Raw genomic sequence first — 16,338 nt, 5'->3', positions numbered from 1 at the left:
GTAACGGGACAAAACTTTGAGCGACGAAGTTTCAAGTTTCGTCGCGCAAAGTGACTTTGAGCGACGAATAGCTTTTCGTCGCGCAAAATTTGGTCGCGCAAGGGGCTTTTTTTACTAGTGAAGGCAAGTGAAGGCACTAAAACTCCCTGCAAGCACTGTGGTAAGCTACATTTTGGTGAATGTCGATTCAAGGGCAAGCCAAAGTGTTATAACTGTGATAAGCTTGGCCATATTGCAAAAGACTGCTACAGCAAGAAAACACCACAGCAGGTCAACTATGCTACTCAAGTGGAAGCTGCACCAACAATGTTCTATGCTAGCAATGCAAGTGGTGTTGTAACAAAGGATGAAGAGATCTGGTATTTGGGCAGTGGGTGTAATCACATGACGGAAAAGAGGATTTGTTAGTTGATATTGACGGAAAGGTGACCCCAAGGTTGAAATGGGACTAAACGACAGCTTGTAGAGGTAAAGGAAAAGGCACTCTTGTGGTTGAAACCGCGTGCAAGAGACATATCAAAGAAATAATGCTTGTACCCACATCGAAGAGACTTACTGAGTGTGGGACAGATGATAAAACATGGCTACTATTTGGTATTTGGAGATCACAAGGTGGAAATCTACAATGACACTCTCATACAAATCTGTGGCAAAAGTTGGATGAAAGGAAATAGAAGCTTTCCTTTGAAGTTCTTTGGCTGAAATGCACTTTGCTTATAGAGCAAGTGTGTAGACCATTCCACTAACCTCGGGCATAGAAGATTTGGACATCTCAATATGAGTAGTCTGAAACTATTGAAAGAGCAAGATATGGTAGTAGGGCTGCCAGAAATTAAAGAAGTTAAACAGGTGTGTGAGGGTTGTGTTCTAGGCAAGCAGAGTAGAGAAGCATTTCCAAGAGAAGCTATCACTAGAGCATGAACTCCACTAGAACTTATTCACAGTGACATCTGTGGTCCTATGCAGACAGTTACCAAAGCTGGAAATAGGTTCTTTCTCACTTTCATAGACGATTGCATAAGGATGTGTTGGGTCTATTTCTTAAGGCACAAGTTAGAAGCTCTATGTGTGTTTAAGAAGTTCAAAGCCACTGTGAAATTTCAAAGTGGTTACAAACTGAAAAAATTGAGAAGTGACAGAGGGGGAGAATACACTTTAGTGGAGTTTGACAGGTTCTGTGATAATGCAGGCATTGAAAGGCAACTCACAACCCCATACACACCACAGCAAAATGGTGTGGCAGAGAGGAAGAATAGAACTATAGTAGAAATCGCTAAGTGTTTGCTGTTGGAGAAGAAAATTCCATTTGATTTATGGGCTGAGGCAGTCAACATATCTGTGTATATTTTGAATAGGTGTCCAACTAAAGCCTTGAGCAAAAGGACACCATTTGAGGCTTATGGTGGGAGGAAACCAGGAGTTAAGCATCTAAAGGTATTTGGTTCATTGTGTTATGCTCATGTACCAAAACAGCAAAGACAGAAGCTAGATTTGGCAAGCAAAAGGTGTATTTTCTTGGGGTATGGCAGCTGTGAAAAGGGATACAGGCTGTACAATATTGAAACTGAAAAGGTTATCATTTCAAGAGATGTGATATTTAGTGAGAATGAGTGTTGGGATTGGAATACAAAGAAGGAGACTAGTGTGAACATTCAGCTCACTGAAATCAGAGAAGAAGAACAAGGAGCAGAAGGGAGTTCTTATGAATTTGAAGAACAATTGGAAGTGAATGAGATGCCTAGCTTAAACACTGAAACCAGTGACCAAGAAAGGGAAGCAGTATCACAGGATGTTGATCATACTCCTCTCAAGTACAAGAGCATTGCAGAAATTTATGAAAAGTGCAACATGTGCATTATAGAACCAGAAAGTTTTGAAGAGGCAGCAAAGGATGACTCTTGGAAGAAAGCAATGGAAGCTGAAATCACCATGATTGAGAAGAACAATACATGGGAGCTTGTGAATAGACCATTTGATAAACCAATCATTGGAGTCAAATGGATCTATAAGACTAAACTGAACCTAGATGGATCTGTGCAGAAGAATAAGGCTCGGCTAGTGGCAAAGGGATATTCTCAAAAGCCTGGAATTGACTTCAATGAGACCTTTGCACCAGTGGCTCGACTTGATACTGTGAGAACCTTGGTGGCTGTTGCTGCACAGAGAAACTGGATGTAAAGTCTGCATTTCTTAATGGAGTGCTAAATGAAGAAGTGTATGTGGACCAACCATCTGGCTTTGTGATACAAGGAAGTGAAGATAAGGTGTATAAGCTGAAAAAGGCCTTATATGGTTTGAAACAAGCTCCAAGAGCTTGGTATGATGAGATAAATTCCTATTTCATCAAGACTGGTTTTTATAGAAGTCCAAGTGAAGCTACTTTGTACATCAAGATGTCTACAAGTGGTATTCTCATTGTGTCTCTATATGTAGATGATATTATCTACACAGGAAGTTCAAAAGAAATGATGGCTGCATTCAAGGATGATATGATGAGACAATATGAGATGACTGACCTAGGACTGCTTCATCATTTCCTTGGTCTTGGAGTCCTACAAACTGATACTTGCATCTTCCTACACCAGAAGAAGTATGCAAAGACCTTACTTGACAAGTTTGGACTTAAGGATTGCAAGTCTGTTGCAACACCACTGGCAGTGAATGAAAAGTTGTCAAAAGTGGATGGAAGTGAACTAGCAGATGAGACTTTGTATAGGCAAATGGTGGGGAGCTTGCTCTATCTGACTGCAACCAGACCAGATATCATGTTTGCAGCAAGCCTCTTGGCTAGATTCATGCATAATCCAACCAAGAAGCACATGGGAACAGCAAAGAGAGGGCTGAGATATGTTCAAGGCACCATAAACTATGGAATTGCCTATGATAAGGGAAAAGGAGCAGTGTTAATAGGCTATTGTGATAGTGATTGGAGTGGAAGTGAAGATGACATGAGGAGCACATCAGGCTATGCTTTCAACTTGGGGTCAGGTGCATTTTCTTGGGCTTCAATCAAGCAAAGTAGTGTTGCTCTGTCAACAGCAGAGGCTGAGTACATGAGTGCAGCAGAAGCTACTGCACAGGCTATGTGGCTGAGGTTTATGTCATCAGATTTTGGAGAGGAACAGGTAGAACCAACTCAGTTGTTGTGTGACAACACTTCAGCTATTGCTATATCAAAGAATCCTATTCATCATCACAAAACTAGACACATCAACCGCAGGTTTCACTTCATAAGAGATGCTCTTCAAAATGGTGAGATCGACTTGCTATATTGCAAAACTGAAGAGCAGCTTGCTGACATTTTCACCAAGTCTTTAGCAAGAGATAGATTTGAGTATTTGAGGAAAGCTCTAGGTGTTATTTCAGCACAACACTTAGAAGGGAGTGTTGGTGTATAAGTGTGGTTGTTGAAATGAAATTAGGATAGGAATGTTATATTCTAGTTAGGAAGGCTGCATTGGATCATTGTCCAAGTGTACAGCAGAGAATGTAATAGCTTTAGCCACTTGTCATTATCTCATAGGGTAATGATTAAATGGCTAAGATTGAGTGATGTGTTAGAGAATATTCTTTTCTCTAACGGTTTTGTCAGAAATGATATATGCATGATTTTGGTGCTGAGCTAATTGACAGCCAGCTTCTTCTCCAAGATCTCTCTCTCTCACACAGAAACTCACTACTCTATTCTCTAAAACTCTCTGCATTTTCTTTGAAATCTATTACATGTTTGATTGAATCAATATGCAAGATAATGTTCTGCATATACTAACAGGTAGAACAGTTGTTGAGGGTCAGGTAGAAGTCAATGATGATAACGTGGTTGGCGATGATCCCAATCACGGTCAAGGAGTAGCAACCAATGATGGTAACGTAGTTGGTGACGATCATGGTCAGGGACAGGGAGTACCAGCCAGTGATGGTAACGAGGTTCGCGACAATCAACTTACGGGAGGAAGGCTGGAGACAGTTGGGTATGTATCCTAACAAATTTTAAGTATTATTTTATTATTTTTCATTTGTCTTATAAATGTTTAGTTCTATATATATGTTTTCTATAAAAATGAATAAGACAACCTTTCTCAAACAGTTCTTAATGATTTTCAGGGAGTGCTACAAGTTGGTTGTGGTGCGTAAAGGGCATAATGACGAAGTCATTGAAGTGAACAAGTTTCGGAATGTGGCATCCATAAAGAACCAGATTGAAAATTTATTACGGATAAGTGCAATCCAGCAAGTCCTATTCTTCAACCGCCAATATCTCGATGAAGATTCGCTTATAATTGAGAGCATTGAAGGGCTTGCATCCCATTACACATTGAGCTCTTTGAGTTCGAACCACTGGGGGAGGCAGCCACAGCCACGGCTTCGACTTCGGCAGCGCAGCCATCATCTGTTATGTGCTTGGGACAGCGCTCGTGTGATTGGGCGATTAGGTATAGGGACTATTGGTATGTAGTTTTCTTCTTACGGCCACCTATGGCTGCAGTAATATTTAGAAGGCTCAATTGGGATAACAATTAGACGATAAGGGTTGCTTCGAGGGAACCCAAAACCTCCAAGTTAGACAAGCTAACAGTAAGGGATAATATCTGATATCTCATTAAAGAAAAGCCACTGAAATTTATATAAATAAGGACTCTAACTGAAAGCTTAGAAAGGGGGAAACTTTTCCCATGACGCCCACTATAAAAGTGGATAACATGACTCCTAAAACTACTCAACAACTAAAGACATGCAAACTCCTACAATTATGCAACAACTAATAACCATGTAATCATCTCCACTAACTCATGAGAGAGCACGTGACATTCCTTCCCCCATCGAAAAAACCTTGTCCTCAAGGTTGACATCTGGAAATCTGAGTTGCAACTCTTTCAAATTTTCCCAAGTTGCATCTGCTGGAGACAAGCCTTTCCAATGTACCAAGACTTCTTCCTGATTCTTCCTTTTTCGTTGACCAAGGATGGCTTGTGGCATGGGAAAAAGAGTATCCTCTCCATATGAAAGTGCAGGCAAAGAGTCTTGGACTGCCACGTTAGTGCTCACCTTCTTTTTGAGCAATGACACGTGAAAGATTGGATGAATTCTGGACCCCTCAGGAAGCTTCAATTTATAAGCCACTTGTCCCACCCTCTGGAGAATTTCATATGGCCCAAAGAATCTTGGTGATAACTTCAGATTTCTTCGTAGTGACAAAGACATTTGGCGATAAGGTTGTAATTTCAGATAGACAAAGTCACCAACCTCAAAGCTTTTATCAATTCGCTTGGCATCGTAGAACTTTTTCATGCGCTCTTGAGCCACAAGCAAGTGTTCTCGCAGGTCCTTGAGGACTTGTTCTCTGCTGCGTAGCTCCTGATCAACGGCTTCCACTTGAGTGGTTCCTGGAACATAGGACAATAAATTCGGCGGTGGTTTCCCATAAACTATCTCGTATGGAGTCTTTTTGGTAGAAGCATGTATACTGGTATTGTAGCAATATGCAGCCCAAGGAATCCATCGCACCCATTCTTTTTGGTTGTGACTTGTAAAACATCTTAGATACATTTCAACAGTCCTGTTTACCACTTCAGTTTGTCCGTCAGTTTGGGGGTGATAAGATGAGCTAAAATTGAAGCTTGTTCCCGGCAATCTGAATAATTCCCTCCAAAAAAGGCTTGTAAAAGTGGGATCCCTATCACAAACAATACTTTGCGGCATACCATATAGTTTGAAGATGTGGTCAAAAAATATTTGAGCTATGGTTGTGGTAGTATATGGGTGAGAGACCGGAATGAAATGGGCAAACTTTGAGAGTCTGTCAACTATAACAAAAATAGTTGTTTTCCCATTGGATTTAGGAAGGCCATCAATAAAGTCCATTGAGATGTCTGTCCATACCTGTAAAGGAATTGGGAGAGGTTGAAGAAGTCCTGCTGGCTTAGTATTTTCTCCTTTATTCCTTTGACAAGTGTCACATTGCTTGATAAATTCTCTGATACTGCTTCGCATTCCCTGCCAGTAAAAGACTGACCTTGCTCTCTGCAAGGTTTTGTGGTAACCCTCATGTGTGCTTGAATGCATCTCCTCCACTATGACAGGTATTAGAGAAGAATTTGACATTAAATAAATTTTATTTTTGAAGTAGAGTATGCCATCCTTAAATTCCCAAGGACCCACCGCTTCACCTTGTTCACACTTGTCCACCAACTCTTGCATGGTCTGGTTGCTTTGTACCTCATCTTTGATTGGATCTAACCAATTCGGCACAGGGGTTGAGATGGCTGCCGCTCCACTTGCATTCCTTCTTGAAAGAGCATCGGCCACCAAATTTTCCTTTCCCTTCTTGTACTCTATGGTAAAGTCATAGCCCATCAACTTGACAAGCCATTTTTCTTGGGCCGTTGTAGTAATTTTCTGCTCCCACAAATGCCTCAAGCTTCTTTTATGTGCTTGGGACAGCGCTCGTGTGATTGGGCGATTAGGTATAGGGACTTGGTATGTAGTTTTCTTCTTACGGCCACCTATGGCTGCAGCAATATTTAGAAGGCTCAATTGGGATAACAATTAGACGATAAGGGTTGCTTCGAGGGAACCCAAAACCTCCAAGTTAGACAAGCTAACAGTAAGGGATAATATCTGATATCTCATTAATGAAAAGCCACTGAAATTTATACAAATAAGGACTCTAACTGAAAGCTTAGAAAGGGGGAAACTTTTCCCATGACGCCCACTATAAAAGTGGATAACATGACTCCTAAAACTACTCAACAACTAAAGACATGCAAACTCCTACAATTATGCAACAACTAATAACCATGTAACCATCTCCACTAAGTCATGAGAGAGCACGTGACATCATCTGCTGCAGCAGCAGGTGTAAACTTTCCTCCAGAGAGTCACAGACGTGCACCCAATCAGAAATTTAAGATGAATGTCATCCTGCGCTCTTCAGTTGACATTGACACTCCTAATCCTAGCATTACTGAGATTAGACAAAACACTCGTCAACAATTAATAACGAATATTGTGGATAGTACTAAATTGATGTTCGTGTCAAGTTCAGGTCAAGAATTGGACGACTATCTGTCATTAAGTTCTAATCTTAATAAGGAGATTAAGATACTCTTGGAACCTTCTGCCATGGGCATGGCTTCACTGACAACAACCACTGGGGCCGTGATCGCCACGTCAGCCCCTATGCCGCCATCCACGTCAGCCCCCCCACAGACATCTGCGTCGGCGGCAGGGGGTGAAAGTAGGAGGGTGAATCCCTCGATGAGACATACTGTCGGATCTAAAAGTGCTGCACCAGATCCAGCATCAAGATCAGCTCCTGATGATGAACATATTGAAAGTGACGCGTCAGCTTCCTTGCCATCTACGTCGTCATCTTCCGAGTATGTACTGTCGCCATCTGCTTCCTCGTCCTCTTCTGAGTATGGACTGTCGTCACCATCTATTGAAGGGTCAGCACCTGGAACTAGATATTCTCTGCGTCCTCGGCGCTGAACCAATTCGCTCGTGTTTTGGATATTCACCACCAGCCTTTTTTTTTTTATCTTTATCCGCGAGATAGATTAAGTTATAGTAATTTATATGAGAGATAGATGAGGTTATAATTTATGCGAGAGATAATCAAATTATAATTTATGTAAGAGACACATCTAGCTAGAATATTATTTACATGCTAAATAATGAGAAACAGAAACATTGTTTTTTCAAAAAAGTATTGATTTTCTATGGTCACCTCAGTTTTTTGTGTGTGCCAAAGATAGGAAGGAGAGGGGAAAAACTCACACACACGGTGACACGGATACTATTGAGACTTGAACTCAGGACTACTTGGGAGCTCACCAAAAATTTGAATCAATCCAACACACACTTCATTGGTCACCTAAGTTCCAGTATTCTATCTTCTTTCACAATAAAATGAAAACAAGATGATACATAGAAAACTACTCACAACCCTAATTCTCGTACTAAAACAAGTTTAACAAGCACGCTAGACCGTTTAATTTAATACTATGCCTGCACATGTATATAATTCGATATGAAAAGTATAATCAACTCATTGAAATATTATACAACACTTTCAAAGAGTAATTGCAAATAAGATCATCCAAATTGCCCTATCATGCCTAATTCGGGCATGCTCCACTAGTTTCTTTGACACGGCAAAATAAACAACCGCAGGATCCATTTCACACTTCTTCTTTTTTCCCCAATCTTTGACACCGCCCTATTGTCAGGCTGCGTGCAATAGTGCATATAAGTTTCATTGCAGAGGCTGTGACAGTTTGGAAAGGGCTGGCTGAAGATTGAGGTCGAGTCCATTGTAACTTTCTCATAGACGTCTGGAGCGGTCTGCGTATGGATGCCCAGTTGGAATTCATAGCGTATGAAAAAAGAGCATCTTTAACGAAATTGCTCATAGGCATAATAAAGTTGCTCATGATGTAGCATCTTGAAATGGTAAAAATATTGTAAGCTCCTGGGTGGATTGTAAATCCTCCTTCCTGGCTGGTAATGCCTTGATTGAAGCTTGAAATTGTACCAAAGCCTTCATATATTCCCGTATTTAATGAACTCCTATCGGTTTGCCATTACAAAAAAGCAAGAGTATTTTATAAGAGGTCGAGTTAGATCAACTTTCATGGCAGTTTTCTTCTTAATGTTGAAAGAGATCCCAAGTATATCCAATCTCTTGTTGATTGAAAAGAGGGTAAGCTACTATTTGAACGAAATTTATTTTGAACTATATACAATCCAAGGTACAAAAATTGAAGCAAAGCAAATGGAGTTGGTGGCCCTCTGAAAAATATATATCACCCGGAAAAAGCTCAAGGCAGCAGGGGTGAAGTTTAGGCCAATTGAAGATGTAACCTTTGTCATAAAAAGGGATGATCAGGTCTGGAATATTTGTAATTATTAGTTCAACTTAACATGTTTTAGAAACATGGACTTGAAGCTTATACAGTTGTCTGTGGAAGATGAGACACAAGACCAGACAAAGCAGCATGTGGCTTTGAAGCTGAAAATTCAAGATCCAAGTCTTCAACTCTGAGTGCAATGAAAACAAGAGCATAACTCTTTCTTTATTTAATTCTAAATGGAAATTATGTTCATTACAATGAATTCACAAGAGCTGCTCTGCAGTCTTTAACAACAATAACAGAACTAATTCGTAACTCGAACTTTATGTTAAATCTATAACACTAGCCAACTTATTTGTTCAGTTCATCACTTGAAGTAATGACTGAAATTAACATTCTGTCTATTTAGAATCATGAGTTGAACGAGCATAAAGCTTACGACGTGAGAGACTTAATGGTTCCAATGACTGAGAAAACAAGGACAACAACTCCAAGTACAGTTGAACTGCCAGTCCAGAGATCCTTGAAGTAAACTCGTTTCAGGGTTGCCACATGAAGGTTCCAAAAATTCTCATGGTGCTTATTAAGCTGTTCACAGATATCAAAATAGCAGGATTTATCATCCATGATCTGCTCGCAAAGTCTATTAACCAGCTTCGCCACTGCTTCGTTGCTGCCTAGCATGTTAAGAATAACTCTGTTCTCAACCAGCAAATCCACATCATCCACAGTGTCCACCAGCTGATCCATAAGCAAAAAGTAATTGCAGATATAAGGCTTGTCTGGGTACAAAAACTGCTCCAAGGCCATGATGTTCCGAACAACGCATTCTGTCTCATCCTTGACACAAAATTGCGTAAGCTTCAAGTCCATATTTCTAAAACATGCCAAGTTGAACTTACATGTAGTGGCCTCATCTTTTTCTATGATAAAGTGGCCATCTTTAAGTGGCCTAAATTTCACCCCTGATGCCCTCAGCTTCCTTGCAGCATATATATTTTTTATAGGAGTAATACTATGTTCAAAATCCATTTGTTTGTCAGGACATAGAAAATGCCTAACCAAATCAGTGAAATGTTTCGGTCTTACTCCATTCTTGACGGATTTTCCCTTACTATAATCTTTGAAGAACTCACAGGTAAGCTTAAGCAGGGGATCATCATTAGCAGGTTCGACTTGGACGATGGACTGATGCTTGGAAGGAATCCACCAGCAGCAAGGAAAGCAATGCTGGCAGCAAGGCGAGCAGTACTGCGGGTAATGATTGGTATTGCTATGTCTATTAGCATGTTCTTGTACTTCTTTACATGGTTGGAAATTGGAAGAGGCAGGCACAGCAAAGTCCTGATATAGTTCTTGAAGAAGAGAATAAGGAAGCTGATTTTCAAACAGTATCAAGTCCTGCTCTACAGCTTTCCTCAGCCATGGTGATCTCAATATATAATCATTTTCATGATTTTCTGGTTCGCAAAAGTTCATTAAAAATAGCTCAATGATGAAGCACGCATCAACCACAATTATGTCTTCAAAGTCTTTGTCAAGCTCAATGGTCCCTGCGTAACAACGAAGAATATTTTCTTGGCGAGTCTTGATGAATTGCTTTAGTTCATCGTCATTCTTGTTAAAACGTGCAAGAAAATTCTCATAATATATCTTTTTATGGGTCTCCATGTCCTTGAGTTCTGGTTTGCCATGGTGGAAAGGGCCTATTGATAGTAATTGAGGAGTGTATGCTGCTTCATTTACTCTGCGGAGTTTGCTGGGAACCCTATAGATACACCACTTGTCTGGATTGTCCAAGACTCGTACCCGGCGTTCATCTTCATTCTCTGTTTTCTCAGTGATTTCTGACTTAGTCTTTCTCCTTTTGAAAATGGAACTACAATCAGTATGAAAGGAATTGACAGTGTTGCACCTAATTTCAGTGGCAGCACTAGAACAACATTTAGCTGTAACAAACGTTCTATTAGCATAAGTCATAAGTATTGATAAACAGCAGGCTCCTATCCTATGGACTCTTCCGGTTTCCAGAATGACTACAGAATTAGCATTTTCAACCCTGATAGATTATTGTTGACTACAGGCTCCTATACTATATGGTCATAATTTGTAATTTTATCAAATTTATATTCTTGTGTACCTTCGCGAGCAATAATCTTGGCTTGCAGTCCTTTTGAAAGCTGCACTGCGGCAAACATTGCGCCTGATAGTATAAGAGAAAAAGTTTAGAACATATAAGTGGATGACATATATCCTAGTGACTAATGAAATGTCATCCAACTTAAATCATAGTATTAGTAATTGAATCATCTCAAAATCGTTTAAGTAATTTTATTTCACTTTATTACCCTGAAGTTTACTGACTTTCAGACTTTATTACACAAATTTTTTGTCGTCCCACTTTCTTAAGTTAAATTTCCTTCTACTTTCATACCCACCATCAATTTATTCTATAAAAACCTGTTAAGTAGAGATATGCAGTAGATGGGCCCGCAAGTTATTTAATAATAAATATTATTATAAAACTATAAATCTATTGAAAACAATTTATAAAATCAAATAAATATTGAACAACTCTCACTCTCTTCGAAACAACCACTTATTATTGGGTATGAAAGTTTTAATTTGACTCGCACATCCTCGCCGGAATCCCTAATTTCTAAAAATTTGGCTGTATCTTTCTCTTTTTCCCAAAACAGCTTATGGTGAAATGAAAGTCATACCTGCCGCTGAGACCAAGACACTTAAAGGAGGGAGGACGCACGGCCTCATGTTCGTCGTCCGAATTCTCGTCAACCATCATCTTTTTTGTCCCTTGCTTTCAATCTATTTCTGGCCATTGTTAGAAATTCAAGACTTAAATAAGATGAATAATAATGATGCAAAATCCATATCTATATCAACTTTACCTTTGTGATGAATATTCGTTTTCAAATTGAAAACAGAAGAAGAAAACAAGAGTGAGAAAATGAAATATACAATAATAATATTACTTTCACACTGACTTCAAAACCGAAATTGAAATTCTATATTGTTCATCGACCAAAACCTGCAACTAGAAACACAACTTAGCAAATAATTAACTGAAGATAGAAGATTTTAAGAACCTGCAAGTTTCATCTCCCAGTTGCCTGATGTGGTTCATGAGTCGACCACAATGGTGCAGGCTTCTTATTTAACACTGAGTAGAAAGTTAGATGAAGAGAGATGCTTGCGTGGTTCAGCCAACCAGATCGAATATGGGACCTTTACATTGATCCAAGTCAAACAAAGTCTTTCTTCCGCTGTGGGAAGGTTTAAACTTTTGTACGAATTCCATCCGCATTCATCCAATTCCATCCACATCCCGTTAAATAATTCTAAACACACCCCAAAAAACTTTTTGTACACCCACTAAGGTTTTGTCCCATTAGCTAAAAAGTTAAAAACCAAAAAAATAGTTTGGAAAAAATAAATTACTCAAGGCTTCCCTCCTCCCCCACCCCCGCAAACTCAGACACCCTTCTTGTCGTTAACCTTCCCATCAATGGCAGACCAAATTCATGGTGAAACCCCTGCACCCCCTTATTATGAATAAATAGGCTAACGTCAAAAGACATCTTAAAGGTTTGGGGTCATTCTCGATATGGCCCTCGAATTTCAATTTCATCAATTTACACCTCATAGTTTTCAAATTTGACCAATTTAAGCATTCCGTTAAGTTGATCGATTGATCGTTAACTGATGATGTGTCCACTATAAGACCCACAAATCTCTGTAAAAATATATATATATATATTTAATAAAAAAAATAAAATAAAATAAGAAACCTCCCTCTCGTCTTCTTCCCCTTCTTATCCATGCTAGGCAAATTGGGAGTTCTTGATATCCACTCTCCAACTTTTGGAGAAATTATAGAAGGGGAGTGTTGGAAAGTAATCAATACCCAATTCTACGGGAACTAGAATAGGAAAAACTTCTCTGTAATTATTTGACTTTTCCTAGAATTGCTGTACAATTCTTTTCCTAGCTAGGTTTACATTCTCCCTGTATAAATATATTGTATAATCAATAAAATTATTAATTCCAGCATAATATCTTTCTATACCAATTTTACAGCTTAGTCCATTAGTTTACACTATATTGCAGATGATCAATTCTATAACTAAATTAATAAGAATGGGATGGATTGATGGATGCATCAGANTGGTTTTCTACCTATTTTTCATGCTCTAGCTGATGGTTGGGTAGGATTTCGTTAATTTTGAGCGTAGATTAACTGATTTCCAACTTAGGTTTTGGCCGGGTTTGGGTCTCCGATTCCGGCCACTTCCGGTCAGTTTTTGGGGTAAGCCCAAGAACAAAAGTGACTCCAAATAGGGTGTTATACCTAGGGTAGAAGTCTTGGCCCGAGATGTTGAGATTTTCCGGCAAACCTTTATCGCTTTGGACACCCACAAGCTGCCCGCGCGTGTGGCAGCGCGTGGACACTGTAGCATAGGGGCATTATTGTCCCAATGCGATCTCCTAGTTGTCACGAGTGCGTAGGATTTCGCGGATCTCAATTCGGACGTCGTTTGACTATCGAACGGATATCGCCTATCGGGCGTTATCAGGGTTCGATAGGTTGGGACCGTTGGATGGTCTCGAAAATAATATATGTTAAACTAGGTATTTTTAGGATCGCGGACGAATTCACGGATCGCGAATTGGAGCCCCGGATGTTCCGATTCAATAATTTAAAGTTTATATTTTATATTCACCGTTAGATCGTGCGATCGTGAGCGATCCGACCGTCCGATCTGAACCAAACTTGCAGGACAAGTGTCCTATACCTTATAGAACCCATAGGAACTTTCGGATCGGAATTTGGAGGTCGTGGTCCCCGTGGGCCCGTTTGACCAGGGTTAGGGTGGTTTGACCCTTGGTTGACCGTGAGTCTCCCGAAGTAATCTCACCTTCCCAGGGGGATTATCGGGTGCTAGACTATTGTTGGGATTTACGCAATATTAGAATTAAAATATAATTATATGGTTGTACAAGGGTACAACAGAGTCTAGAATATCAGTTGGAGTGCTGTACGCACTACCTTAAGTACCTCCCCTGAAAGGACCCGCCCCGAATTTTCCCCAAAATTCGAGACGAACCCTTTAGAATTCCTGACATCACCCCGATGCCGGGCCCACTTACTAAAGACCGAGACTTTCTACCGAAATTTCGGCAGAGTCTCCCCTATAATGGGGCATTTCCCAAAATTTCACCTGCATAAAAACACATTTAATCTCCCCAACTGGCAGCATGCACAATATAATTTCATGCAATTCACACAAATGGCCTTCGACCTTCCATTAAATCTCAACCAACTACCAAACAATTCGAATACAAATTATGACTAATATTTAGTCTGCGGCTGCGCCTAATGACCTTAGGCTGCCTACGTACCCTCCTTGAGGGATCAAGCCACACGTAGTTCTCCCATACAACCCAATTTCACACTCAGGCGATACCTCATTTCATTTCTCTGTATTTCACATAATCTCCCCATACGCCGGTACAACCAACGCCACGTATGGGGCCTGTCAACACGCCGGATAACCTACGCCACGGGCGACCATGCCATACTATCACATATCTCCCCATACGCCGGTACAACCAACGCCACGTATGGGGTCTGTCTCAACGCCGGATAACCTACGCCACGTGAGACCTACACATCATATCACATAACTCCCCATACGCCGGTACAACCAGCGCCACGTATGGGGCCTGTCCCAACGCCGGATAACCTACGCCACGCGGGACCTCAACATTATATCATAAATCTCCCCATACGCCGGTACAACCAACGCCACGTATGGGGCCTGTCGACACGCCGGATAACCTACGCCACGTGCGACCTCAACACAATATCACAATATCCCCCCCATACGCCGGTACAACCAACGCCACGTATGGGGTCTGTCTCAACGCCGGATAACCTACGCCACGCGAGACCTGACTTTCACTTGGTGGTGCTTGTAGTGAATCCAAAATCCGGGGAGGTACCTGAGGTAGTGCGTATAGCACTTCAAACCGACATTCTAGACTTGTATAACCCTCCACATTAGTCTAGCTCCCGATAATCTTCCTTGGAAAGGTGAGATTACTCCAGGAGACTCCCGGTCAACTAAGGGTCAAACTACTCTAACCCTGGTCCAACGGACCTACGGAACCTACGACCTCTGAACTCCGATCCAAAAGTTCCTATGGGTTCTATAAGGTATAGGACACTTGTCCTGCAAGTTTGGTTAAGATCGGACGGTCGGATCGCTCACGATCGCACGATCTAACGGTTAATATAAAATATACTCTTTAAATTATTAAATCGGAACATCCGGGGCTCCGATTCACGATCCGTGAATTCCTACACGATCCTAGAATTACCCAAATTAACATATATTAAATTTGGGACCATCCGACGGTCCCAACCTATCGAACCCGGATAACGCTCAATATGCGATCGTCCGTTCGATAGTCAAACGACGTCCGAATTGAGATCCGCGAAATCCTACGCACTCGTGACAACCAGGAGATCGCATTGGGACAATAATACCCCTCTGCTACAGTGCCCACGCGCTGCCACACGCGCGGGCAGCGTGTGGGTGTCCAAAGCGATAAAGCTTCGCCGGAAAATCTCAACATCTCGGGCCAAGACTTCTACCCTAGGTATAACACCCTATTTGGAGTCACTTTTGTTCTTGGGCTTACCCCAAAAACTGACCGGAAGTGGCCGGAATCGGAGACCCAAAACCGGCCAAAACCTAAGTTGGAAATCAGTTAATCTACGCTCAAAATTAACGAAATCCTACCCAACCATAAGCTAGAGCATGGAAAATAGGTAGAAAACCATACCTTACTCGCCCAATTTGGTGGAGAAATGAGAGAGAACGAAGGGTCGAAAGTTTTGTAAAAATCTGTCCAAACCGCTGCCTTTCGTGGCTGATTCCGGCGACTACGGTGGCGGATCGAGGCGGCGCTGGGGTGGAATGGAAAGTAGGGAGTGTGGTGGTTCCAACGGGACCGGTGCCGCCCCAAGTGGCGGCGTGTGGTGGCGGTGGCGACGACAAGAAGTCGCTGTCGTCGCAAGGGGGGGTTTCTGGTTTCGCAGGAGAGAGAGAGAGAGAGAAATCTGGGTTTTAAAAAAACAACTTCGAAATATTTACGATTTTGCCACTGAACTTGTTTTGCTCGTAACTTCTTCGTTCCAACTCCAAATTGGGCCCACTACGTGTCTACGGACTCATCTCAGTACGACCTATCCAAAAATATAAGTCACGGTCCCAAACTCTCTCCGGTTAAAAATATGACTAAAATACCCTTAAATAATTAAATAATTAAATAAGGGTTAAATTTGGGGAAAATTTGGGATCGGGGTGTTACATCCCCGGATTTTGGATTCACTACAAGCACCACCAAGTGAAAGTCAGGTCTCACGTGGCGTAGGTTATCCGGCGTTGAGACAGGC

At 41.2% G+C, this 16,338-nt stretch overlaps 2 protein-coding genes across 2 annotated transcripts; one reads left to right on the top strand and one right to left on the bottom strand.

Moving 5' to 3' along the window:
* The first annotated feature begins 6,819 nt into the window (after positions 1-6,819).
* On the top strand, positions 6,820-7,491 carry LOC117618192 (putative protein TPRXL). The gene has a single exon (XM_034347798.1). It carries the CDS (start codon positions 6,820-6,822, stop codon positions 7,489-7,491), a length of 672 nt encoding a protein of 223 aa, XP_034203689.1.
* A 1,556-nt stretch (positions 7,492-9,047) lies between these two features.
* On the bottom strand, positions 9,048-12,128 carry LOC117619628 (UPF0481 protein At3g47200-like). Its single transcript, XM_034349627.1, has 4 exons — positions 11,963-12,128; positions 11,579-11,687; positions 10,996-11,058; positions 9,048-10,719 (listed from the first exon to the last, which is right to left on the bottom strand). Exons 2-4 carry the CDS (start codon positions 11,656-11,658, stop codon positions 9,291-9,293), a joined length of 1,572 nt encoding a protein of 523 aa, XP_034205518.1. The 5' UTR covers positions 11,659-11,687; positions 11,963-12,128; the 3' UTR covers positions 9,048-9,290.
* Between the last annotated feature and the right edge of the window lie 4,210 nt (positions 12,129-16,338).

The sequence above is a fragment of the Prunus dulcis genome, chromosome 2, assembly GCF_902201215.1.
Source record: "Prunus dulcis chromosome 2, ALMONDv2, whole genome shotgun sequence".
NCBI classification, from domain to species: domain Eukaryota; kingdom Viridiplantae; phylum Streptophyta; class Magnoliopsida; order Rosales; family Rosaceae; genus Prunus; species Prunus dulcis.
Note: the sequence above shows the minus strand (reverse complement) of the source record. Positions and strands in the feature narration are given on the sequence as shown.